Raw genomic sequence first — 27,423 nt, 5'->3', positions numbered from 1 at the left:
TCCTCACCCTCCCCAGACCTTGTCACGTTGCTTTCCCATCTTTGTTTTAGCAGAGAACCAGCAGTCCCAGTCCCGGTAAGCACTTAGCACAGTAAGGAAGGGCCGAGGGAGGGAGAGGGAAACAGACGAGGGACCACAGGATTCTGGAGCATAGTCTGTAAGATGAAGGCCCTTGGGGGTGTTTAAATCCTATGCAGGGAGAGTTCCACAGAGATGGGGTTGAGGAGCCACTGAGTGGACACACTTGAAAGAATTTAGAGGTAAAGTAACTGTGGAGAGGTGAGACTGGATACAAAGTCCAGTAGGGGTAGTCTGAGATTATTCGGGACAGGGGATTCCCTCTCATCCCCAACCCCCCACCCCCACCCCCCACCCCCAAGGTCAGGCTGTTTTCTGGGCATTCCCTTACTGGGGAGGGGGGAGGGGGGAGGGGATTGACTGGATCCTAGGTTGAAATCTTGCTCGTGTTACTGGGCAGACAAGGGCCTGCAGGAAGGCTCTGGAGCCTGAGCAGACGGTCCAGGTGGAACTGGGTATTTTTCAGTGATCTCCATGGGACAGTCTGTGTCATTGGCTGCACATGATGGTTAGTGTATTTTTCTTGTGTTCTAGTTTGAAAGTCTAGCATCTAGGAAATATGGATGTGGCTTGAAAATAAAACAGTGGAGGACAATGATAGTACAGCAGGGAGGGCTTTTACCTTGCACGTGGCCAACCTGGGTTCGAGGTCTGGCTCCCCATTTGGTCCCCTGAGCACGGCCAGGAATGATTCCTGTATACAGAACCAGGAGTCAGCCCTGAGCTCGGCCTGGAGTGGCCCAAAATGAAAAAGGGAAAAAAGAAAAGAAAACAGAACAGAAAGTTGCGTCATCCGGAACCTAGTTCCCCTCTCAATCCCCAGCGGTTCCCCTTCTTTCCAGCTGCTGTGGGCCAGGGTGCTGGAGAGGGCAGAGGAAGATCTAGTTACTTGGCTGCAGTGTAATCTGGCCCTTCTGCCACCAACCCACACGGGGAAACCTATTGCTCGGGGCCTTCAGCAAATGCCCTCACTTTGTAATTTTAACCTGAGAGAGCGTGAAGACCCCAGGCAAGACCCCCCTCAACTGGGATGAGGATTATTCAAAGTACAGTCAGGCGACGGTGAGAAACAGGGGGGCAGGATCTCAGAGAAAGTGGATCAGCAGAATGTACAGCCATTTTACCACAACAACGATTTACGTTTAGCTTTTTTCCTCACTGTTGTGTTGTATCAAAGGGGTTGATCCCAGTGGGCTGCCTTTCCCAGCCTCCCTGTCCACTGACTTCTCCATGGTTCAGGGAGTGGAGGGCACCCTCCAGGGATCAAAGGGTAGAAAAAAGAAGCTGCTTCCGGAGTGAAGTACAGTGCAGTACAGTGCAGAAGGCGTTTACCTTACGCACCCCCAACCCAGGTTCAATCCCTGCATTCAGTATGGTCCCCAAGCATCTCCAGGAGTAATTCTTGAGTGCAGAGTGAGGTATGCCCCCAAACAACAACAACAACAACAACAACAAAAGAGAGACTGCTTCTGATGGTAGCAGGGAGACTAAGCGTTGCCCCGCGTGTCCGATGCAGTCGTGGCAGCAACACCATTGTCATTCTCAGCACTGCAGCTAAGGTATGTGATACCACAACCTACTAGTCATCACAGCAACAACAACCAAGGGACGGGGGAGGAGAAAGAAGAAATGAGCAGATGTGAGTGGCCACTTTTCTAAAGAGGACACACAGATGGCCAAGGGGCATGTGGAAAATAGTGCTCATCATCACTCGCTCTTAATTAGGGAAGTGCAAAATAGTCACAATAGATATTTTCTCATGCCTTTGAATATGGCTTCCATAAAAAACAAACAAAAAGCTGAAGGCTTGTATCAACAATGTTAGAAAGGGTGCAGATGACTAACTGCTGGGCTAACTAGCTGGAGAATATGAAATAATTAAAAGGTAAAGGTAAAGGCCCTCCCGTTGGTCATCGATTTGCTCGAGCGGGCCCAGTAAAGTCTCCATTGGAGACTTTGTTGTTACTGTGTCTGGCATATCGAATACGTCATGGGGAGCTTGCCAGGCTCTGCCATGCAGGCGAGATACTCTCGGCAGCTTGCCGGGCTCTCCGAGAGGGGCGGAGGACTCGAACTCAGGTCGGCCATGTTGGCTGCGTGCAAGGCAAACGCCCTACCGCTGTGTTATTACTCCAGCCCATGAAATAATTAACCAAAAATATATGCACCACATGCTTATTGTGGCCTTATTTGCAGCAGCTAAGGTATGGGGGAAGAAAACTAAAGGCCACTGAGGTAAATGGATAAAGATGAGTTAGAGGAGCTGGAGAGATAGCACAGCGGGGAGGGTGTGTGCCTTCCATGCAGCTGACCTAGGTTCGAACCCCAGCATCCCATATGGCCCCCAGAGCACCACCAGGAGTGATTCCTGAGCACAAAGCCAGGAGTAACCCCTGGATATGCCCAGTGCAGCCCCAAACAACAAATAAATAATATTAATATTTTTCATCTGCAGCACAAAGTCAGAAACTCAAGAGAAGATAGATAACTGAAAGGCGTGAAGCCCAAGCTTGGCAGGCACTAGTCCAGGGCTAAATCCTTAGGACACAGGACCACCACGGAGGGCCAGGTGGGATCCAGCCCACCCTGCTAGGCTGAAGCTAAGGAGATCTCTACCAGCAGCAGTAGAAAAAAAAATCTGTGTTGGATGGTGCTAGAGAAGGGAAAAGAATAATTCTTAGAGGGGAACTGGAGTGATAGCACAGCGGGTAGGGCATTTGCCTTGCACGCAGCCTACCCGGGTTCGATTCCCAGCATCTCATATGGTCCCCTGAGCACCACCAGGAGTAATTCCTGGCTGCAGAGCCAGGAGTAACCCCGTGCATCACCAGATGTGACTCAAAAAGAAAAAATAATAATAATTCTTAGAGAAAAGCAAATATGACGGCGTTATGGTGCCACCAACAGGTCAACCTGTACCTGCAGGGTGAGTGCATCAGCAGCCTGATGTTGCCTTTAGGCTTCCTGATACCCCAAAATTGCTGCTGTGCCTTTGGCCAGACCCCAACAACTTGGGAACGAGTTTACCAAGAAATTAAACGGCCAAAAATTAGGTATGTGGGCATCACACCCACAAACTACCTCCAGCTCAGCTACACAAGCTCACTCAGAGTTGGGATGGGCTACCTCCCCCACTTCCCAATAGACATGGAAGAACTGGCAGTCACCCCCATGAACCAACTCCAACGCCACCCTATAAGCTCTACTATTGGCCTTGCCTCAAAGACCCCTGAATAAATCTTGAAAGAGATCAAAAGCCACAGTTAAGTTCGGACCCATACATGGCTGAACAGTCTGGAGTAAATTGGAGGGGGCAGGTTGGCCTGTGCCCGCCCAAGCAGAGTCCCTGGCAGCCACTTGCTTTCACAATCCAAAATTGTCGCCATACCCCAAGCCTGTGCTATCGATTCCTCCGCCCCTCTCGGAGAGCCCGGCAAGCTACCGAGGGTATTCGATATGCCAGACACAGTAACAACAAAGTCTCCAATGGAGACGTTACTGGGCCCGCTCGAGCAAATCGACGATCAACGGGAGGGCCTTTACCTTTTACCTTTACCCCAAGCCTGACTCCACCGTCTCAAGATGGACCTCACCAAGATATAATCTGCTGAAAATTTTGTAATGTGGATCTTAGCGCACCAACAGCCCTGGCCCGGAGACAGCAGCAAGTCCCAGATGACACCACAGCACCAAAGATCTCTCCGGGCCCCATACTGATCCAATATCACCAGGACACCCAGATGGAACAGGTGCAGTCTCCCCACCTACTACAGATGGAATCTCAGTGACCAAGAGCTTCCACAAGCGAGGCCCAGGTATGCAGGTTCCAGGACTACATCTCTAGGCTGCATGGTGCCAGAGGACCCGGGCTGTCCCTCCCCGGGTCCCCACCCGCCCAGAAGACTGGTTGTTATGCCCACAATTAGCCTCTGAGCACCATCTGAGCGTACCAACAGCCCTGGTCTGGAGACACAGCAGCAAGTCCCAGATGACACCACAGTGTCGGAGATATCTCCGGGCCCCATACTGAGCCAGTATCATCAGGACACTCCAAATGAAGCAGGTGCAGTCTCCCCACATACTCCAGATGGAATCCTGGTGACCAAGAGCTTCCACAAGCAAGGCCCAAGTATGTGGGTTCCAGGACTACATCTCCAGGCCGCATGTTGGCAGAGGACCTGGCCTGTCCCTCCCCGGGTTACCACCTGCCCAGAAGACTGACTGTCACGCCCACAATTTGCATCCAGATGCCTTCTTAGCACATCAACAGCCCTGGTCCAGAGGCTCCCAGTTGAATCCCAAAGTGGATTAGTGCCATACCGAGATGTCTCTGGAACCCAACCATTTACAATCTAGAAATTTACATTTACAATCATGCCCGCGTGAGCTCTTGTGATATTCGAAATGAGCTATGGAAAATATATTATCTAGTGTCTGCCGCTGGGCCAGTAGGCTTGAATGGTGGTGGGAAAATTCGAGCAAAATCAGTGCCCCAAATTAGAGAGAGAGTATTGGGGAAATTGTCTGCCATAGAGGCAGGGTGAGGACTGCAATGTGTATGTATGTGAGGGGGGTGATACTTGAGACTTTGGTGGTGGGAGATGTGCACTGGTGGAGGGATGGGTGTTTCATCATTGTATGGCTGAATCTCAAACATGAAAGCTTTGTAACTCCATCTCACGGTGATACAATAAGATAAAAAAGTAATGTGGAGTTCATATCCAATTCAATCAGCTTAATCAATGGCTGAACAAATAGCAGTACTTCTACATTAAAGTAAAAGTAAAGTAAAGTTATTTTTTTTAAAAAAAAGCAAATATGAGGGTAGGGAGAATTTAGCTTAGTAACTGCTTTGTGAATGGTCTTTTCTACCAAGCAAATCAGTTGAACAAGTCAAATTAATTGATTCTGAGTCAGGCATATGTCAACAGTTTACTGGAAAAACAAATGGAGTGCGTTGAACTGACCTGGACTTTTGAAAAAATCCTGAAAGCTAGATGGGACGCAGCCAAAGCCTAAAGACTCTGAGGGATCAGTTGGTGCAAGGTCCAGCCCACCCCCAGTTTGCCAGAGGTGCAACCAACCAAAAACCTGGCACAGTATTTTTAAATTTTATTTATTTATTTTTATTGAATCACTGTGAACTAGACCCTTACAAAGCTGTTCACGATCGGGTTTCAGTCATAAGTGTTCCGACACCCATCCCTCCACCAGTGCACATTTCCCAGCACCAGTGTCCCCAAGTTCCCTCCCACACCTCCACCCTCCTGTCTCTCTCTCTCTCTCTCTCTCTCTCTCTCTCTCTCTCTGTGTCTCTGTCTCTGTATTTCTGTCTCTCTGTCTGTCTCTGTCTGTCTCTGTTTCTCTCTCTCTCTCATTCTCTCTCCCCACAGTATTATATGTGCTAACGGCAAGCCCTGAACTGTCTGGCCTGCTTGGCCAAGTGTTACCAAGAGAGAACTCCCACATCTCCTTTTCAAAGTCCTGCCACCACCACCGGAACAAGAAACTCAAGGACTGGAGCAATCAATGGTGCACTTGCCTTGCACTTGGCTGACCGGGGTTTGATCCCCAGCATCCCATAAGGTTCCCCCGAGGAACATCAGGAGTGATCCCTGAGCACAGAGCCAGAAGTAAGTCCTGAACACTGCCAGGTATGCAACACTTAAAAAAAAAATAGGGGATGGGATGGCTGTGGGGAAAAGTCAAAATAGAAACTCGAGGATTGTGTGACATGAAATAAGCCAAGAAGGAGATAAAAGCTGAATGATTTCACCTATACATGAATCTAAAGAAGCAAAGCAGATGGACATGTGGAAAAAAATAGATGTCCAAGAGACCTGTGGAAAGTAGTGCTCATCTTCACAAAAAAAAAAAAAAAGTGTGTGTGTATGGTTGGAAGGCTGCCTCATGACCTGGGGGAGAAGGCAGCCGGGATAGAGAAGGGATCACTAAGTCAATGATGGTTGGAGGGATCGCTCGGGATGGGAGATGTGTGCTGAAAGTCGATAAAGGACCAAACATGGTGGCCTCTCAGTATCTTTATTGCAAACCATAATGCCCATAAATATAGCGAGAATAAGAGGGAAATTGTCTGCCATAGAGGAAGGAGTAGGATGGGGGTGGGGGGATCCTGGGGACATTGGTGGTGGAGCATGTGCACTGGTGGAGGGATGGGTGTTCGATCATCGTATGACTGAAACTCAAACATGAAAGCTTTGTAACTGTAAAAATAATAATAATGAAATTTGATTTCTTCTTAAAAAAGTGTGTGTGTATGTGTGTGTGTGTGTGTGTGTGTGCGTGTGTGTGTTTCCAGTATCCCATATAGTCCCCCGAGCACTGCCAGGAGTAATAGGAGTAATTCCTGACTGCAGAGCCAGGAATAACCTCAGAGCATAGCTAGGTGTGGTCCAAAACACAAAATAAATAAATAAATAAATATAAGCAGCAACATTGTAATAACAATGTAATAACCCCCAAATGCTAGAAAATTGTTTCGAATTCTATATCCAACTAAATAATCTCTCGAGTTAAAGCTTCTTTATCTGATTTTTTTGCTAGCAGACACCACGTTCATTTTCTAGTTCTGTGCACCAAATTACTAGATTTAAGAGTTTAATATCATAGCCATTTAGGGTTTTACCAAACAGAGTTCTGGGTAGGGCTCAAGTAGCTTCTTTGCTCAGAGTTTCTGAAGTTGGCCTGAAATTGGGCTCAAGGCCAGGGCTGGGGTTTACACATGAGGTTCGAGGTCCTTCTCCCAAGATAAGGGAGTTGGAAGAGAGGTTTCACAAAGTCCAAGACGTATCATTAGTAAAGTACAATCATGGGCTGAGCAATAGTTCAGCAGGTTGGAGCTTGCCCTGGACGTGGCTGACCTGGGTTTGATCCCTGGCATCCCGTATGGTTCCCTGAGCACTGCAGGAGTGTTCCCTGAGCACAGAGTCGGGAGTAAGTCCTGAGCACAGACAGATGGCCTCCAAATTAAAACAAAATAAAAACCGAAAAGGTGTAGTCATGTATGACTTATTGATAGGGAGAGAATCTGAGAAGTGTGTCATTGGGTTATTTCACCATTGTGCAAACCCCAGTGTGTGTGTAATTTCACAAACCTAGAGGCTGCGCCCTACTCCCCACCGGGCTCTAGGGCACAGCTGCTGGGAGCGCCTGCATGATCTGTCATCGACGGAATCTTCTGCACATAGCACAAGACAATGCAGTCTCTGATATGACGCAATGCAATGCTAGGCCAACGACTTAATTTTGAAAACTAGTTTCTTTGTGAATTAAAAAATTCTTCTCGGGGCCAGAGAGATAGTTTAAAGGGCTGGAGCACATACTTTGCATGCTGGAATCCCTGACACCCAATGGTTTCCTGAGAGCTAGTGCCCTGACTAGCCAGGTGTGAAGCTCTGGGCACCAAAGCAGGAGTAACTGTTGACTGTTGGGGTGGTCCAAATACAAAAGAGAACGAAAGCGAGAGAGAGAGAGAGGGGGGGGGGGGGAAGGGGAGGGGAGGGGAAGGGAGGGGAGGGGGGAGGGGGGAGGGGGGAGGGGAAGGAAGGGGAGGGGAGGGGAGGGGAGGAGAAGGGAGGGGAGGGGAGGGGAGGGGAGGGGGAGCTGAGAGGAGGGGAGAACAGGGGAGAGCAGAGGAGAGGAGAGGAGAGGAGAGAAGGGAAGGGGCGGGGAGGAAAGGGGAGGGGAGGTTCGGAAAAAATGTCCTGGTACCCGCATGCCAGAGCCATGCTTATAGAAGCTCATGGTCACCGGGATTCCATCTGGAAAAGGCAGGGAGACAGCACCTACCCCATCTGGGACATCCCGGTGATAGCGGCTCTGTTTGGGACCTGGAGCATTCCCCAGGAGCTGTGGGGCCCTCCAGCCGGTTTTCTTCTTTGTTGCTGTGTGCTGTAAGATGGCTCTGGGGGACGAGTTGTGTGGACAGTGATTTTTAAGAGCCAACAGACACTTCTCTAGGTCTTTTTCCCTCTGCCACAGTGAGTGACAATGTGCTCTGCAGACCAGAGCTGACTGGTCATGCCAGCTTGAACCCTAGAGCAAAGACTGTGGGGAGAAGCACCCCACCAACCTTACGGGTACAGCAGCACAAGGGAGAAATCATCTGATGAGAAAGCCATTAGAGGGTTTTCCTTTTGGGGTAACTGTTACTGCAGTATAAGTTATACTATGACTGCAGAAGTACCAAAGAAACCCAAATACACTAAAATTAATAAAATGCAATACGAGTTGTAAAACTTACAGAATGTGCCATGGAGAGAAGCAAATTGGCACCTTCTCTCTCTCTCTCTCTCTCTCTCTCTCTCTCTCTCTCTCCTTTTCCTTTTGTGCATTATGGTTTGCAGTACAGGTGCTAGCAGGTCATGGTGTTTGTTCAGGGCATTTGGCATTTTTTTTAGTAGTGAATCACCGTAGGGTACAGCATTCTGCATTTTTATTGGGACAGTAAGGCTGGAGTAGCTTTTCAATTGGGTGACCGCTTTGTGAACCAGTATTTTTAAAACTTCCCATAAGTAGAGTTTTATTTTTTTCTATTTTCTATTTATGCCAAGTTTATTCCAGGACCAGACGTTTTTGCTGTCCCCGAGTCTTCTGGGATACCTTTTTCTTCTGGTTTAGGAACAATCCGCTCCTTTCTCAGCAGAATCGCCTTCCTGGGGCAGGGCTGACACAACTCTGGACTCTATAAATTCTCAGACACTGTGTTCACTTCTTGTACTCCAAACCCAGCGGTTCTGTCTGAAGCCGGTGCGGTGAAAATTCGACTCCCTTTGGGGGCCACCATCCCTGCTTCTAGTACCTGTCAACACACCACTGTAACCACTGGTGGGCACCAGATGCTTCGGGAGCATGAAACCCTTCAGGTACTTGCTGGCTTTTGCATATGTGGGCCTTGAAGGCCCCATCAATTTCCAGCATGTTCCTAAAATGAACACAAAGATTTTTAACCTGGTTTTCCTAATCCCATAGTTTTTCTGGTCAAGCAAACAGCACATCCTTTGGAGACCCACAAAGGCCGCTTTGGGGAGAGGAAAACGAAGAGTGTTTAAGAAAATCGACAACAACGAGGGCTGAGAGCTAGTCCGGTAGTTAGGGCGCATGCCTGGAATGACCTGTTTGGGTGGTTCCCTGACACTACAGGGTCCCCAGACACCACCAGGTACAGCTGTGCACCCTGAGACCTGGCCCTGGAGGCCTCCAGCATGCCTAGGGTGGCCCAGGGGCCCCAACATTGCAGGACCTGAGCAGCGTCACCTTCTCAGGCCTTCCCACTGACCCATCAGCCTGGTTCGCCAATAGGGTCCCTGGACCTCCTGCTTGGGGCCTTCTGCTCCCCCAGCCACAAATAAAATAAAATGAAACAGACCAGGAGATGGTGCATGTGATACAGCACATGTCTAGTGTGTGCACGGCCTTAAGTTTGATCCCTGGCTCCACATCACACACACGAGACTGGCCTCGGCCGCCTTATCCCGTCTCTACTGGAGATGGCTTCCCCCTCCAAAAAAATTAAACAAAAATTGAAGGAAACCACAGGTTCAAAATGAAGTTGCTTATGCCAGGCCCTGTCAAGACTTTAACAGAGACTCTATCTATAAGTTGCAAGTTTTAAACCAATAATCTGGAATGTCCTGGTCAGTACTAGTGGGATAGTCTAAGACGACACCTCCTTCCCCAAACACACAGGGGGGTGGCTTTGCCTGAAATTCTCTTTCTGCTCTGAATGTGGCATCCCAGATGGTCCCCTGAGCACCGCCAGGAGTGAATCCTGAGACCAGAGCAGGAGTAACCCCTGAGTATTGCTGGATGTGTCCCCAAAACCAAAAAAGAGAAAGAAAGGACTCTGAACTAAGAAACTAAAGGTGGAAATATGATAATCAATGAAGGTGTTTAATTTCCTATCCAACTCTTAAGCCAACAAGGAAACAGTCCTCTGAAAATTAAAGGGCAAACACAAAGGTGTGGCTGTTCCGGGCACACCACTGATCTTTTTTTTTTTTAAATATTTTTCTTATTTACTTATTTATTGCTTTTTGGGTCGCACCCGGTGATGCTCAGGGGTTGGTTCTGGCTCTGCACTCAGGAATCACTCCTGGCGGTGCTTGGGAGACCATACTACGGGGAGGGGACGTTGGGAATCGAACCTGGGTGGTCCGTGTGTAAGGCAAATGTCCTCCCCGCTGTGCTGTTGATCCAGTCCCTCACTACTGATCTTGAATGCAAGCATTTTGTACTCAGAATCCACAAACTGGATGAATTCTAACCATCACAACAAGCCGCCCCAGCTCTCCGCCCCTAATTACCGTAACTACCAGCTTGGCACCTTTAACCAAGGACTGCTCTTTTCCCCGATGAGACACTATACTCATTAACTTAACATCTGGGGATTTACTGAGTGAATAGAATTACCACATTAAATGTTCTCCTGAGGGTCTCTTCAAGAGACCTATCCCAAAGGATCTTCTCATTCAAACTGAAGTACATCTGTATATCTATTCACCAGACTTTGGTGTGTAAATCAAACAGCACTTGAAGACCTCTCGTGGGCCAACAATTGCACAGATCTACCTAAAGCAGAAAGTGGGCCCCTTTAGCACCGGGAATAAAACTGATCAGCAAAAGTCTCATTTATTTTGACTTTTTGGGTCACACCTGGCGATGCTGAGGGGTTACTCCTGGCTCTGCACTCTGCACTCAGGGATCATGCCTGTCAGTGCTAGGGGACCACGTGGGATGCCAGGGATCAAACCCGGGTTGGCCGCATGAAATGCAAATGCCCTCCCTGCTCCAGCGCCAGAAAAATGATCAGCAAAAGTCTTAATGAGAAAGAAATCTTTCTACCTTGTCCCAGTCTTTATAACCCTCATCAATTCTCTCCAGAAATCCAGTGGGTTTTGGAAGTGCTTAGGCCCCAGAGTTAGAAATCATTCTTTTTCTGCCTCCCTTTGAAACCAAACTCATATTATTTTGTCTCCAAGGCACAAGGATACCATCTTCCTGCTTTATAATTGCAGACTTCTGTGGTGCTTTCTTCGGCGTCATCTAAACCAAAAAGTCAATCCTTGTCTTCTCCAGGGAAAGTCGACAATACACCTGGACCACGTGGCCTTGGGTTACTGAGCTGCCCTCCTGCCTCCAACGGAAGCTCCTCCAGACCTCTGGGCCTTCGGTTGCCCTGTGGCTCTGTTTGTAGCTAATGCGTGGACTTGTGCTGTGCCCCAAAGCTGAGCTAAATCCCAGGACTGATTCTTCTAGGTGAGTTCAGAGAAGCTCGGTGATTCTGTAGAGAACCAACAATTTGTCAAGAGGAAGTGCGTTGGCTGAACCAAGATCTCCCCCAGGCAAACCCCTGCGCCCTAGAGCCAGGTTTCTTCACTTTCTCCCACCGTGGCCCCTGCTGGCCTCGTTTGCTTCCTGTGGCCCCTGTCCTACTAACTGGCCCGTTATTCTAGTGTTGTGCCCCCCGCCTTCCATTTATGCCATTCTTCTCTTGTCCCCTGTGATATCCTGGGGTCCACAGGGAGCCAAAGTTTTGGGAAAAGCTCCTCCAGATCATCCCCCAGAGTTCCTGGCCAATCACTCAGGTTCAAAGCTGAGACTGCCTAGGTGTCTTAAACCCCAACTTTCAGGACCAACTTTCCTGAAATTTCCACCATGATTTGATTTCCTAGGGAACAAAGTCTTTTCCCTGGGAACCCAAACACGGGCAGAGTTTGTTGTAAATTCAAATGAGCAGCTCAGTATTCTCCCAAACGGAGCCCAACGAAATACCAAAAGTCTTTGACCCTGGCATCTAGGAGAGGTCTCAACAAGCCTTCCCCTGAGAGGCATCATGACCAGCACTTTCCTCTGGCCTGGCCTGGTCCCATTACCACATCCCACCTGGTGGGGGTGGGGGAGCAGTAACTAAACTGGTGGAAGCATCTGCTGGTTTGGGCCATCTTTACTTTTTACATTTATTTTTTAACTTTTATTTATTTATTTTAAATACAGAATGCTTCACAAATTTGCATGTCATCTCACACAGAGACCTTGCTAATCTTCTCCATATGGTTTCAATTTTAATATATGTGCTGCAAAGCAAGTGCTACTTTTAAATTTTTTTAAAAATGTACCTATTTTGGTTTGGGGTCTATACCCAGTGATGTTCAGGAGCTACTCCTGGCTCCTCACTCAGGAGGACTTTTCTGGGATGCCCTGGATTAAACCCAGGTCGGACACATACAAAACAAATGCTCTTCCTGCTGTACTATCTCTCTGGCCCCATTGGGTCCTTCTTTAAACCAGATGGTCCTTCATGCCACGCAATCCTGGTGGCACCCATTAACTCCCTAGGAACTTCATTACTTTCTCTGAAACTAAGTTTTCCCTCTAGGAACGAGTGTTCTTAGATGCGCCTCATCAGCATGTGATCGTGGAGGCATTTTTGAGCTGGAACCGACAGCAGCGAACCCAAGGGTCTCTGAAGCCCTTCATGGTGAGACTTTAGATTAAAAACGCATAAAACCTCTTCCTAGATGACGCTTATTATTTATTTTGTTTCTTGGGCCACACTGAGCTGCGCCCAGTATTTACTCCTGGCTCTGTGTTCAGGGATCACTCCTGGCAGGGCTGGGGACCTCATGGGAGCTGGGGATAGAACCTGGCCAACCACGAGTGAGGCGAGTGCCCTGCCTCTGTGCTACCTTCTGTTTTGGAAAAGATCACAGATATAACCAGGACTGATTTTTGTTTTAGTTTGTACAATCGGGTTCAATTCCTCCGTCCCTCTTGGAGAGCCCTGTAAGAGTATCCCGCCCGCATGGTAGAGCCTGGCAAGCTCCCTGTGACGTATTCAGTATGCCCCAAACAGTAACAAGTCTCACAATGGAGACGTTACTGGTGCCCGCTCTAGCAACTCAATGAACAACGGGAAGACAGTGCTACAGTGCTACAGTGCTTATACACTCGCAGACCTCCTTTGGGGGTGGGGGTGGGCCACACCCAGCAATTGCTCAGGGGTTACTCCTGACTGCCCTCGGGAATTATTCTTGGCAGTGCTCAGGGGACCGTATGGGATGCTGGAGATCCAACTCAGGCGGGCAAGGCAAATACCCTCCGCTCTGTACTACTCCTCTGGCCCCAAATTTAGCCTTAAGACAAAAAAAAATAAGCCCAGGAATCAAGCTCCTGTTGTCCACAAACACTGGCACCCCAAAGAAACAAGCTCCTTCACCTCCGGCCCCCTGGAGAGGGCAGGGGGAAGGAGAGGGTGTTGGGGGAGAGGGTCCCACCAATGACTGGGGAGATAAAAGGGAGGAGGGACAGAAATTGGCTTCCTCCTGCCTCCCCCTTACCACTACTTAGATTCCGAGCAATGAGCCCGCAATGAGCCGGGGAGCCCAGGACCCGCGGGGGAAAGGGCACCCCTGCCTGTCACAGGGAATTCTCTGGCACTCAGCAAGTGCAGGGACATCTAGTCGTGGGGAGCGGCAAGGGCATTGAGGGGTACTCCACAGCTAGCCAGGAGCCCACAGCAGTGTGTGGGGAGTTGGCAGAGCTGGAGAACCTTTCCCTGCGGCTTCCCTCCGGTATCCCAACCTCACTACCCGTCAAACAGCCAACAGCGCTGTGCTTGGAACTTGCTTTAGCCAGCCTGGGGTAGCACTGGGCAGACACAGGACCTGTCCGCTGGCCGCACCGTGGCTCCAGAGGCGCTGGGGGACTAAGTGCCTGGCCCCGGCTGCCCTGGGCACCCAGACTCACCACGGCAGCCTTCCTAAGCACAGAGCCGGCAGTCTCCTGCGTTCAAGCACGTGGCCAACGCGCAAAGCCGGGCCTGACATTGGGAAGGCAGTGGACGCCCCCGGCGCCACTTATAAGGAAGCCTGCCCCACGCCCCTAGTTCCTGGACTGGCCACGCAGAGCCCCTTAGACACGGGGGTGGGGGTTGGTTTCGGAGTGTTACTGGCTTTGCTCTTCTCGTCTTCCTGCAAGCCCGCAGTCTGCCTGCCCTGAGCGACCGCCGTCCACCTGCGTCCACCTGCGTCCACCTCCGCCCCTCGGGGCTGCCTATCACGCCTTTGAACTTCTGAGGGCCCTGGAGCGCGCGGCTGGGCTGCGCCAACGATTCGGTTCAGCTTTGATCAGCCCTCAGCCGAGTTCCGAGACAGATAAACATCGCGCTGGGAAAGCTGCTTCAGACGAGTCCGGGGCGAGGCGGTTCCGCGGCGCGGGCCTAAAGCAGAGCGGGGCACGCTGGCGAGGGGCGTCCGGCTTTTAGAGACAGGACACCGGGAGGGCGCCGGTTCTACCCCCGTCCGCATATGGTCCCGCCCCAGCCCCGCCCGGAGAGGTCTCGGAGCACAGAGCCCGGAGTCAGCCCTGAGCACTGCCCGTGTGACCCTCCCCCCAACAAAACAAACAAATCATTAAAAGGGAGAGAAGGGGGTTGGGGTGCGCCGAGCGCTGGCCTGGCACGCGACTCATCCGGGATCCATCCCCGGCGGCGCGTGGGGTCCTCCGCGCAGGCCAGGAGTGACCCGAGCGCACAGCCAAGAGTGAGCCCAGAGCAGAGCCTGGAGTGAGCCCTGAGTAGAGCTGGGAGTGACCCCAAAGCTGAGCCAGGAGTGACCCCAGAGCACAGAGCCGGGAGTGAGCCCCGAGCACCCCCAGGAGTGAGCCTTGAGCGCAGAGCCTGGAGTGAGCCCCAGCACAGAGCCGGGCGTGATCCCTGAGCAAAGAGCCAGGAGTGACCCCTGAGCACAGAGCCGGGAATGACCCCCCTCCCCCAACACAGAGCCGGGAGTGAGTCCTGAGCGCAGAGCCGGGAGTGACCCCCGAGCACAGAGCCGGGAGTGAGCTCCGAGCACAGAGCCAGGAGTGACCCCCGAGCGCAGAGCCGGGAATGACCCCCGAGTGCAGAGCCAGGAATGACCACCCCGAGCACAGAGCCGGGAGTGAGTCCCGAGCACAGAGCCAGGAGTGACCCCCGAGCACAGACCCGGGAATGACCCCCGAGCGCAGAGCCGGGAATGACCACCCCGAGCACAAAGCCGGGACTGAGTCCCGAGCACAGAGCCAGGAGTGACCCCCAGTGCAGAGCCGGGAATGACCAACTAGCACAGAGCCGGGAGTGATCCCTGAGCACAGAGCCAGGAGTGACCCCCGAGCGCAGAGCCGGGAATGACCACCCCGAGCACAGAGCCGGGAGTGAGCCCTGAGCACAGAGCCAGGAGTGACCCCCGAGCGCAGAGCCGGGAATGACCACCCCGAGCACAGAGCCGGGAATGACCACCCAGAGCACAGAGCCGGGAATGACCACCCGGAGCACAGAGCCGGGAGTGAGTCCCGGGCACCCCCAGGAGTGACCCCCGAGCGCAGAGCCGGGAATGACCACCCGGAGCACAGAGCCGGGAATGACCACCCCAAGCACAGAGCCGGGAGTGAGTCCCGGGCACCCCCAGGAGTGACCCCCGAGCGCAGAGCCGGGAATGACCACCCCGAGCACAGAGCCGGGAATGACCACCCGGAGCACAGAGCCGGGAGTGAGTCCCGAACGCAGAGCCAGGAGTGACCCCCGAGCGCAGACCCGGGAATGACCCCCAAGCGCAGAGCCGGGAATGACCACCCCGAGCACAGAGCCGGGAATGACCACCTGGAGCACAGAGCCAGGAGTGACCCCCGAGCGCAGAGCCGGGAATGAGCACCCCGAGCGCAGAGCCGGGAATGAGCACCCCGAGCGCAGAGCCGGGAATGACCACCCGGAGCACAGAGCCGGGAGTGACCCCCGAGCGCAGAGCCGGGAATGAGCACCCCGAGCGCAGAGCCGGGAATGAGCACCCCGAGCGCAGAGCCGGGAATGACCACCCGGAGCACAGAGCCGGGAGTGAGTCCCGAACGCAGAGCCAGGAGTGACCCCCGAGCGCAGACCCGGGAATGACCCCCAAGCGCAGAGCCGGGAATGACCACCCCGAGCACAGAGCCGGGAATGACCACCTGGAGCACAGAGCCAGGAGTGACCCCCGAGCGCAGAGCCGGGAATGACCACCCCGAGCACAGAGCCGGGAGTGAGTCCCGAACGCAGAGCCGGGAATGACCACCCCGAGCACAGAGCCAGGAGTGACCCCCGAGCGCAGAGCCGGGAATGAGCACCCCGAGCGCAGAGCCGGGAATGAGCACCCCGAGCGCAGAGCCAGGAATGACCACCCGGAGCACAGAGCCGGGAGTGAGTCCCGAACGCAGAGCCAGGAGTGAGTCCCAAGCACAGAGCCAGGAGTGACCCCTGAGCGCAAAGCCGGGAATGACCACCCCGAGCACAGAGCCAGGAGTGACCCCCGAGCGCAGAGCCGGGAATGAGCACCCCGAGCGCAGAGCCGGGAATGAGCACCCCGAGCACAGAGCCAGGAGTGACCCCCGAGCGCAGAGCCGGGAATGAGCACCCCGAGCACAGAGCCAGGAGTGACCCCCGAGCGCAGAGCCGGGAATGAGCACCCCGAGCACAGAGCCGGGAATGACCACCCGGAGCACAGAGCCGGGAGTGGCCCCTAAGCAAAGGGCCCTGAGCACAGAGCCGGAGAGACCTCTGGGACCCCCCATCCCCCATCTAACAGCTACTAAAGGTGAGCAGGAAGGCGAGCGGGAGCGCGCGGCGGCGGGGACCGCGCGGCGGCCTCGGGGCGGGGGGCCACCTGCCCGCGGCGTGCCCGGATTTGTGACGGACCGGTGACGGCGGCCGGGCGCGGAGCCGCGACGGGCCGCGCCGGGCGCGCGCGCGGGCAGGAGGCGCGCGCGGGCGCCGGGGGTCGCGCACCATTAGCCGGAGCGCCGAGGCGGGCGCGCGGGGCGGGCGGCGGCGCGGCGGGGAGCGGCGGGCGCGCGCCGGGCGGCCGTGGCCGCGCGCGCGCCGCGGCCCCGCCCCGCCCCCCGGGGGGTGGAGCCGGCGGCGGGGGGCGCGCGGCTGGCGGCGCGCGGGCGCGGGCCGGGCGCTGTGGCGGCGGCGGCTGCGGCGGCAGCGGCGGCGGCGCCTGGAGCTGCTGCGCCGGAGGCGGCGGCTGCTGCTGGACGCGCTCGCGCCGCTGGACCCGCGCGCCGGCCCGGCTGCTGCTGCGGCTGCCCGCCCCCTGCCGGGACCGGGGCCGCCGCCGCCGGGGCCGCTGCCGCCGGGGCTGCCGGTTCCCCCGGGGACGCCGCCGGGCCCGGCGCCGCAGCCGGGCCGCCGCCCGAGGCCGGGGCTGCAGCCGGCGTCCACGCCGCCGCCGAGCTCGCCCGCGCGAAGATGGCTGCGAAGGGCGCGCACGGCGCCCACCTGAAGCTCGAGGCCGAGCTGGAGCGCTGCCGCGCCGAGGGCCACTGGGCGCGCGTGCCCGCGCTCGTGAGCCAGCTGCAGGCACTCGCCCTGCCCGGCGCGGGCGGCCCCCGGCGGGCGGCCCCCAGCGCGCCGGGCGCCGCGGCGGACGCGGGTGAGTCGGGGCGCGGCGGGGGTCGGCGGGGGTCGGCGGGGCGGGAGACCCGGCGCTGCGCCCTGCCCCAGACCCGGCCCCGCGCCCCGCGCCCCGGGGCTCCGCCTCCGTCCCCCGCGGGCGCCCGCGGTGCCCTGCGCTCCCTGCCCGGGTCGGCACCGCGTGGGAGCCGGGGGACCCGGGCGGGCAGTCGCTTCCCGTCGCCCCCCGGCGGCCTCCCTCCCCGACCCCCTTTGCGCTTCAGGAAGCGGAGACCCCCGGCCCGTCGGGCTGCAACGGCGTCGGAGCGGAGTTTCTTTTTCGCTCGGGGGCCACGCCCAAGGGTGCTCCTCCTTGGCGGGACCTCGGCCCCCGCCCTTCGCGCCTTCTCTGGGCCCGGCGGCTCCGGCTGTTCTGGGTTGCTGGGGTTTGGCCCGCACCCGGCGTCACTCCGAGCGCCGTGCCCGGGATCCTGTGTGTCTCCAGGCATTGGACCCGGGTGGGCCACGTGCGGGGCCCGAACCCTCCCCCCTGTACTGTCCCTCCGTGCTTGGACCGTGGGGAGGCAGTGGGCTTGCGGGGAGGCGTTTACCGGGTGTCAGATGGTGGAGATGGGCCACCGGGAGGAAGGCCGGTAGACTCTGGCCAGCTGGGGGACGACCCGGGCTTGGCCTTGGAGGGGCACGGGGTGGGTGGGTGGGCAGCTAGGAGGCACTGAGGGAGGTTGGAGAGTCGGCGGAGATGCTGGGGTGTGTGTTGGGAACGCTCGCGCTCTCGGGGCCAGAATAGACCCATTTCAGGCTCCGTCTTACGTGTTACCTGCGTAGGGACGAGGTACCCTGAGGCTGGTGGGAAGGTGCTGGCGGACGCAGGTGGACACAGTGGGGAACCTGAGTAAGTTTGGCCGCTCAGAGAAGCATCTTAGGTCGGAGACCTCCCCTGGGGCTGTCCGGGTGGGGGTGGGGAGGAGGGACAGTCTTACACCCTGCTCTGGGCTCCTTAAGGGCTCAGTGATACTCAGCCTGAGGGGTCAGTGCTGGTCAGTGCCAGGGGGCCACCGGGCCACACCTGACGATTGGGGGAGGGTGGGTCCGGCCTTGCTCTCATCTTCCCGCCCGCAGGCTTGTGCTCTGGCCCTTCAGTGATAGCCTTGGCTCAGGGCTGTGTGTTTCTTTTCCTTTTTTCCCCCCCTGGTTGTTTTTATGCTGCTCTGGTTGTACTCTGGGCTTAGTCCTGGCTCTGCTCTCAGGGATCATTCTTGGCAGGATTCTGGGGACCATATGGGGTACCCGGGATTGAACGCAGGTCGGTGTGCAAGGCAAGCACCCTACCCACTGTACTATTGCTCAGGCCCCGTTTAAATAACGTTTATATTTATTTATTCATTCTTAAATTTGGGGACCACACCCATGGGTGCTTAGAGCTTACTCCTCTGGCCCTGTGCTCAGGGATCCCTCCTCACAGTCATCAAGGACCATATTTGGTGCTGGGGATTGAACTGTGGTGGCTTGCATGTAAGGCAGGTGTCTTTCCTGCTCTACTCTCCCTATCTCTGACTGCTAAACTCGCTTTTTCAATTTCTTAAGTTTTGGTTTGGGGGCCACACCCAGCAGTGCTCAGGGATCACTCTTGCTGGTGCTCTGGGTTGGAGCCAGGATTGAGCCAGCCCTGCTGTGTGCAGGGCAAGTGTCTTGACCCCTGTACCATCGCTCTGGCCCAAGTAGACACTTTTGTTTTGTTTTGGGGTGACCTCCCTGCCCCCAGTGGTGCTCGGCGTCTGCACTCAGGAATCACACCTGGGGAGGTTCTGAGGACCATGTGGGATGCCAGGGATTGAATCCAGGTCGCCTGCATGCAACCCACTGTACTATCTCACTGCCTCCAAAAGGACCCTTTTAAAGGCAGTTCTCCTCAGAGCCTCCCCGACCCCGCAGGTGCAGGGGATCAAAGCTGAGACCTCACGTGTGCCCACGATCTCCTGCAGCCTTTCATGCTCGCATGACATGTGAGCAGGGTCCGAGTGGAAGTAGCACATGGCTCCCCTGGCCTTGTCTACCGGCTCTGAAGCTTGCTGGGAGGGCACTGGTGTGGCAGTGTGTTGCTGTTGTTGCCAAGGCCAAGGGTTGTGTTTTCCGTGGGGTGGGGTCACGTACACACTTGGCTTATGGTGCTCACACACTCCTGACCGACTGCACGAGATCACACAGCATCGTGGCACCTGCCTGGCACCTGCCGTTCCAGCTAGCAGAACCTCTAGACCTGCACTTGGCACGTGTGGGCACCCAGGGATGTGCCTCATGACCTTATGTTTGCAAGCCAGGTGCTTTTATTATTTGTTTGTTTTTTTGAGGCCCCACCCAGCCACACTCAGAATTTACTCCTGGCTCTGTGCTCAGGGATCCTCCTGACAATGCTCAGGGGACCATATAGGGTGCCAGGGATTGAACCTGGGTTAGCCATGTGCAAAGCAAACACCCTTCCCACTGTACTATCGCTCCAGCCCCAACAAACCAGATGCTTTTAGCCACTGAGCCTTTCCCCCTGCCTTCTAGTTTCTCTAGAATTCTTTTTTTTTTTTCTCATTTTTAATAGGCCCTTGTGGGTTCAGCAGGAACCCTTGTTCACAGAGGTACCCTAAGGTCCAGAAAGATCACATGATACGTGTGTTGCAGAGGTTGTACCCAGCTCTGAGTCCCTGCTTGCCAAGTCTACTAATGACAGTAGGTGGCCCAGAGCTTGGCGGGGCTGCCCTGTGGGAACAGGCCATGCAGGGAGGATGAGAAGTGTGCTCTCTCCTGCCACCTCTGCATCACAGACACATGAGGGAGGAAAGCTAATGGCTCTGAGAACGTTTTTCTTTGGTGGGGAGGAAGGGCTGGACTGTGCCCTGCGATGCTCAGGACTTAATCCTTGCTTTGTGCTCAGGGATGGCTGGTGATGCTTGGGGGACCATGTACTATGCCAGGGGTCCAACAGCAAGGAAAGTGCCTTAAGCACTCTCTCCCCTGCCTTCTTTTTGAAGAATTAACTTTGTTTCTCTCTCCAGTTGATTCTTCATCTCTGGGGGGATGGAGAGTCTGGGCGTGTTGGTTCTGATTGTCCCCTGTCCCCACCAGTACACATGTCCCACCTGTCCAAGTTAGATAGTAGTCTGAAGGGATTGGAAATTTCGGTGGTTGCATCATTTGCAAGAGAGGAGGGAGGTATTGAGAAAGGAAGCCGAGCTTCCACCAAACTCTCCTTTTCAGAAATGCTGAGAGATGCGCTCTGTGTGTGTGTGTGTGTGTGTGTGTTTGTGTGTGTGTGTGTCTGTGTGTTTAAGGGCAGGAGGGTTCCCTACAAAGGTGAACATCGGTGATTCCAGTGCATCAGTTCCACTTCTGGGTGGGTGGAGGACGCAGTGGCGGGGTGGTCCTTTCTGGCCCGGTGGAAAGAGGGTCTGACAGTGCCTCTTTAGGTAGGGGGGCCCCACTCAGGATGGTCGGTTGCTTCCATTTGTACTGTTTTCTTTCATTTTCTTTCAAACTCACATCTAACCCTCCCTGGGTGGGCTCTGGGACCATATGGGATGCCGGGGATCAAATCTGGATCTGCTGCATGCAAGGTATACGCCCTCCCCACTGTACTGTAGCTCCAAGAGTTGGCAAATGTTGCGGCGAGTGCGTCACAAGTCTGGGGGCTCTGGGGTGGTCTTCCTCTCCTTCCTTGGGCGTGCCTGTCCTTCCTCCTCCTTGCTGGGAGGTTTCTGGCCGCGGAGGTGGTTCTTGGGTTTAAGCTGGAGGGGGCGGCGTGTCACTGGAGTGTTCAGACTTTTTCCTTTCCTCCCTCCCTGTAGCTGGAGTCCTGGGCGCGCCTCTGCCTCAGCCCCCGGTGTGTCCCCATTTGACCTGGCGGGGAAGGGCTGGCCTTGAGCACAGCTGGCTGGCTGGCAGGACCCAGGTTTCCCGGCTGAGTTGGCAGGTTGTGGAGAGGGCATTAGTGGTCTGCCAATGTGGGTTCTGGGAGGGAGGCAGGTTTTCCTTGGGCTGGGCCTTGTGGCTTGGCACCCCGTGGAATTGCAGTGAGCTGGTTGGTTTGGGTACCACACTCAGGGCTTACTCCTCCTCTGTGCTCAGGGTCACTCCTCTTGGTGCTCAGTGAACCATGTGGTGCCTGGGGAGGGACTCTGGCTTCCTGCACGTGAGGTATGTGCTCATACTTCCCTCTCTGCTACCTTTTAACCTGTTTACAGCTCTCAGAAGTTCTTTATTTCTAGCTCTCGAGAAGCTCAGTCTTTTTTTTTTTAAATTTTAATGACTCACCGTGAGATACAGTTACAGACTTACACATTTTTATGATTATGTTTCAGTCAAACAATGTTGAGTACCCATCCCTCCACCAGTGCCCTTTCTCCACTGCCAGTGTTCCCAGTGTGTCTCCTGCCACCACCCCCCTTTCCCTCCTCCTCCCTCTGTGACAGACACATTCCCTCTTACTCTCTCTCTCCGCTTGGGTGTTATGGTTTGCAGTATAGGCACTAAGCAGCCATCATGTTTGATCCACAGTCTGCTTTCAGCACGCATCCGTCTACCATCTCGAGCAGTCCCTCCACCCATCATTTACTTAGTGGTCTCCTCTCCCTCCCACCTGCCTTTTCCCCCTGAGAAGCTCAGTCTTGCTGACCATACAAGGAAGATGGACTTTTCTGATTGCGTGATGTTATTCTTATGGGCCGGGAAGGCAGGCATGCAGGCATGGCTTATCTTTAGCGCCGCCTAGCAAATGGGAATCACTATCACGATCACTATCCTCCCCTTGTTCATCAATTTGCTCAAGCAGGCCCAGTAACATTGTGAGACTTGTAACTGTGTTTGGCATATCGAATACATCATGGGTAACTTGCCAGACTCTGCCGTGCTACTCTCGGTAGCTTGCGGGGCTCTCCGAGAGGGGTGGAGGAATTGAACTCGGGTCGGCCATGTTGGCTGCGTGCAAGGCAAACGCCCTGCCTCTGTGCTATCGCTCTAGTCCTCAAATGGGAATATACTGGCCTTTTAGGATTGCAGCTCGGCAAATGTCAGCTCCCTTCACCTCCCCCCCCCACACACACACACAGTTGATTCTTATGTGCTTAGTTTTATGGTTTTTGTTTTTGTTTTTTTGGGGGCCACACTCAGTGCTCCGAGCTTACTCCTGGCTGTGTGCTCAGGGATCACTCCTGGTGGGCCTGGGTGGGTCTATATGATAGAACCCAGGATTGAACCCAGGTCAGCCTTGTGCACGGCAAATGCCCTACCCACTATACGGTCTTTGGTGCCCCTAATGTTTTCTGTTTTTGTTTTTCTCTAACCCTTCGTACGATACACAAACTGCTACTGGCCCCATTTTTTGTTATTACGTCGGACGCCTTCAAAAAGCAACACAAATGCAGGTGTCACTTCTATCCACGTCTCTGAAAGTGCACTCCCAATTTCTTTCTTTAAAATCAGTTTGTAATCGAATCACCGTGAGATAGCTACAAAGTTGTTCACGACCGGGTTTCCATCATACAGTGTTCAGCCAACCCCGTCCCTTCACCAGTGCCCACTGCCCACCACCCGCGCCCCCAGTTCCCCTCACCGCTTGCCCCGTTTCTGCACGCTTCCCTCGGCTGGCCTGGGGGTGACGCGCCGCGGGCGCGTGGGGAAGTCCTTGCGTCGGAGATTGAGGGTTGGCGACGACGGAAAGCGGCGGGTTCTCGGCGGGAAAGGGCGACGCCCAGGGTGTGGGCACCCGCTGGGCGGTGGCGGTTGGGTGGCGGGGCAGGGGCCCTCGCAGGTGCTGCGGGGCGGGGGAGTGGGCGTGGTTCTCCCGGGGGCGGGGCCTGACCGGGGCGGGGCGGGGCGGGCGTGGCCCTCCCGGGGAGGCGGGGCAGGAACGCTGTGGGGGGGCGGTGGGCGGGGCCCGCCCGGGAAGGCGGGGCGGGGCTTGGAGGGCGGCCCGGGAGGGAGCATTTCTCTTCGGTTCCCTCGGTTTATGGGGTGGGACAGGTGGGAACCTCGCCTCTCAAACAAGGCCCCACGCTGCGCTCCTAGATTATTTCAAGGGAGTAGAATCTTGTTAAACGGGGTGGGGGGGTAGTGCATGAGACCATGAGACTAGGGTCCACCTAGGACGAGGTTTGGTGGGTGCACAGGAAGGAAAGGAAATCTAAGGGGGTCTTGGGTCAAGAGGTTGAGAGGAGAGCGCAGTGTTAGGGGGTCTACTGGCCCAGGGCGCTGCCCCCGCCCCGGACCCCACCCAGCTCAGGGCTGCTGCTCACGCCCACGCTCCTAGCTGAGATTGGGGCGAGAAGATTGACTTTCTTTACCAGCTTGATTGACATTTCACTTTGGACGAGGTAATATGTTCGCTTGGGTCAACGAAAAAGTGTAGGTGGGGGGGGTATCACCTCCTCTGCCTCCTTTCCCATAAGCCAGCAAGCAGTGCGTGCTTGTCTTGGAGAACATTCCAGAGCCCCACAGGCAGGTCTTGCTGCCTGGTCCTTTGGTGTGGCACCCTGATGTCCCCTTTTATGACAGCCCGCTGCTTTCTTGAACTGACAGCTCCTGTTGGGACATGCACTTTCTACTATTGTAAATCAAACTGTAGGGATGACTTTGTAAGTTCTCATTTTATACAAGTTCAAGGGTACCTCTAGCAGTGGGATTACAGTCAGAGAGGATGCTCAGAAATCGTATGGAACTTGTTACCTAATTGCCTTTTTTCCGGAGGTTATGCTGACTTTTATTCCACCGGTGATGTGGTGATGGATGGTTAGAACCACAGGCCTCCACTGTCCTTGCCTTCCAAAATTTAATTTTGGAAATGAGGAGGTAGGTAGCAAACAGTCCGTTAAGAGGCCGTCACGTCCCCAAAGAGGAAATCTTTCTGTATTTCCTGGGACTTGGGGCTTTCGTCTTGCTCTCCACGGGGCCTCTCTGCCTGGCTGAGGGAGCAAGTCCTCAGGCATGTGTGTGTAGCCCGATGGCTTTGGTTTCTGAGCACAGGCAGTGATGTTGGGTGCAAGGCAGGAGGAACATCTCCTGGAAGGCCTGAGGATGCTGTACAGCGAGCAGGAGAGGGGCACAGGCGCACATTCTTGACGGCTGCTGCTTCCCATGTAACCTCCCAATATCCCAGCTTATTCCCATGGTCAGAGAGAGTTTGAGTCAGCTCTGCTGTCTGGGGTCTGGGGTGAGGCAACATGCCTGTTCAGCCTCTGAAGCTCTGAGGATCCTCAGTCGTACTGTTCTCACCAAGAGAGCTAGCACAGTGGGGAGGACGCTTGCCTTACATGTGGCTGACCAGGGTTCGATCCCCGACGTCCCATAGCATCCCCCAAGCATTGCCAGGACTGATCCCTGAGTGCAGGGCCAGGAGGAAGTCCTGAGCACAGTCCATTGTGGTCCAAAGGAACAAAAAGAAAGAGCAATAATGACCAAACGAAAGCCCCTGTCCTGTGCCTAGATCCCCCAGACTCTGCTAGCATGCTGCCTCTCGCGGAGGGAGCAGAAGAGCAGACGCTGAAGTTGGGAGCGTAAACTCACTGATGTTCGGTCTGTACTGAGTGCTCACAAGGGCAGAGAGCTCTAGAAAGTGCCAGGACTTTCCTTTATACACAGCAACACTGCTTCCTACACGGCGATCCCTGGGTCATTAAAAAAAAAAAAAAAGCAACAAAAACAGCTTAAATGCAGAGGAAACCAGTCTTGGTTGCCCAGAACTAGGAGCACTGAAAATGCATTATTGGAGGGTGGTGGGAGGGAAACTGGGGACTGGTGGGAAATTGACCTGGTGAAGGAACAGGTGTTGGAACATTGTATGACTGAAACCTGATCATGCACAACTTTGTAACTGTGTATCTCACTGTGGTTCAAATAAAAAAGGAAGAGAGAAAATGCATTATTAACTCACTTCATCTAATTTTCCTTCTTCCGATTGTTTCAATGGAGGGAGGAGGCTGATGGAATTCCTTATTGGCTTAAGAACTTATTACCCACAGTGGATTTATTTGGGTGTGACTGTTCCTCATTTTAATTCTGGGAATTTGTCCCAAGTCCTGGCAATGCTGCCTTCTCGACTACCGAAAATTAGCCCAAAGAGGTGATTTGTACCATGCGTCAGAGAGAATGTCCTGGTGCTTCACTGAAGGCTGCTCAACTTTATTTTTTGTTTTCGGCCACACCCAGCATTGCCCCTGGTGGTGCTCAGGGCATCAGATGGGCTGCCAGGGGTTGAACCCTGGTTGGCCAAGTGCAAGGCAGGCATTGCCCACTGTGTGATCTCTTTGGCCCAAGGCTGCTTAACTTTATGGGAACTGTGGTTTTTCACTCTTTTTCTGAGACCTGTGTCTGTCATTTGTGTGCCAGTGTGGATCCTGGGGACATGGGGTACAGAGAATGTGCCAGCTTTCCACGAGGCCCGTGCTGGCAGTGGTGGCACTGCCGTCCCAGACCCGTGCTGACTCCTGCTCTGGTTTTTTTTTCCAGATGACTTTGGGAAACTGCTCCTGGCTGAGGCCCTCCTGGAGCAGAGTTTGAAGGAGAACCACACCAGTGTCAAAGACTCCCTCCCTTTACTGGAGAAGAATGAGCCAAAGATGAACGAAGCCCGAAACTATCTCAGCAGCGTCCTTACTCAGGGGCGGCTGTCGGTAAGTGGTCGTACAAGTCGTACAAGCACTCCCCACCCCGTAGTCCGGGGCCTTTGCTCTCCAGCCCGCTTGCGTCTTTGGGTCACCTGAGGCCCTGCCCTCCTGTTTGGTACAGGAGCCTCTAACCGTAAGTGGTTCTTGGGAATTTGAAGCGCGGCTGTCCAAGCTGACAGATCATAAATGAACAGCGTACATCGAATCTCAAAGACTTAGTGCAGAGAATGGTAATATGATAGAAATTTTTAAAACTTATTTTTCTTGTGTGGGGGGAGCGTTCGGGCCACATCTGGCAATACTCAGGGGTTACTCCTGGCTCTGTACTCAGGAATCACTCCCAACGGTGCTCAGGGGACTGGGATGCTGGGGATCAAAACTGGGTCAGCTGCATGTAAGGCAAATGTCCTTCCCGCTCCGATCCCTGACATCAACTTTTTGTTTTGCTTTTTGGGTCACACCCGGCGATGCACAGGGGATACTCCTGGCTCTGCATTCAGGAATTACTCCTGGCAGTGCTCGGGGGACCATATGGGATGCTGGGAATCGAACCTGGGTCGGCCACGTGCAAGGCAAATGCCCTACCCGCTGTACTGTCTCTCCAGCCCCTCTTTCCAAGGCAAATGCCCTACCTGCTGTGATATCGCTCCAGCCCCCTGATAGCAATTTTTAAATAGTTATTACATGTCAAATGATACTTTAGACATACTGGGTTAATGAAAATGTGATAACATTATCCTTATTTCCTTTTTTAAAAAATTTTGTTTCTGCTGGGATTGAACTCAGGGTCCCAGCAATGTGAAGTATGTATTTGACTGCTAACCCACATCCTGGCCTAGTTTTGAATGTGACCAGAAAATTTTATTAGAAAAATTTAAGTGTGCATATGATTCACATTTGTATCCTAAATTATATGTACTTTTTCTTAAATTACATGTATTTTACTTTGTCTAGTACATTAATAAATTATATGTATTTTATTTATATTACATTTTATTTGTTTAATTAGGGGGAGGGTGCCTTGAGGGCCACTCCTGGCAGTGGTTAGGGGCTGTTTCTGGCTCTGTGCTCAGGAGTGACCCCTGGCAGGACTCCCGGAACCATATCTGGTGCTGGGAAGTCAGTCCCGAGTGGGCTGTGTGCGAGGCAAGCACCTTTACTGGCTCCTTAAGTTACATTCTGGTGAGACCTACTGTGTGCCTAGTGCTTGGGTGTACCCCTGCGTGACCTGTGGGCCTAGTTGGAAACGGAAGGATG

The 27,423-nt window shown here is 54.2% G+C and overlaps 1 protein-coding gene and 1 non-coding gene across 2 annotated transcripts in view; one reads left to right on the top strand and one right to left on the bottom strand.

The window, feature by feature from the left end:
- Positions 1-12,083: 12,083 nt before the first annotated feature.
- On the bottom strand, positions 12,084-12,188 carry LOC130029167 (U6 spliceosomal RNA). The gene has a single exon (XR_008793285.1). It is a non-coding gene; the product is annotated as a U6 spliceosomal RNA (small nuclear RNA).
- Positions 12,189-17,285: 5,097 nt separating this feature from the next.
- TTC7A (tetratricopeptide repeat domain 7A) overlaps positions 17,286-27,423 on the top strand; it is a 77,806-nt gene continuing 67,668 nt past the window's right edge. Inside the window, exons 1-2 of the mRNA XM_056116979.1 lie at positions 17,286-17,540; positions 26,009-26,172. Coding sequence (XP_055972954.1) covers positions 17,357-17,540; positions 26,009-26,172 — 348 coding nt within the window. The 5' untranslated portion in view covers positions 17,286-17,356. The remainder of the gene's footprint in view (positions 17,541-26,008; positions 26,173-27,423) is intronic.

This window comes from Sorex fumeus, unplaced genomic scaffold (assembly GCF_029834395.1).
Source record: "Sorex fumeus unplaced genomic scaffold, SorFum_2.1 ptg000003l, whole genome shotgun sequence".
In the NCBI taxonomy this organism is placed as follows: domain Eukaryota; kingdom Metazoa; phylum Chordata; class Mammalia; order Eulipotyphla; family Soricidae; genus Sorex; species Sorex fumeus.
This window is presented reverse-complemented; position numbering and strand designations above follow the sequence as displayed.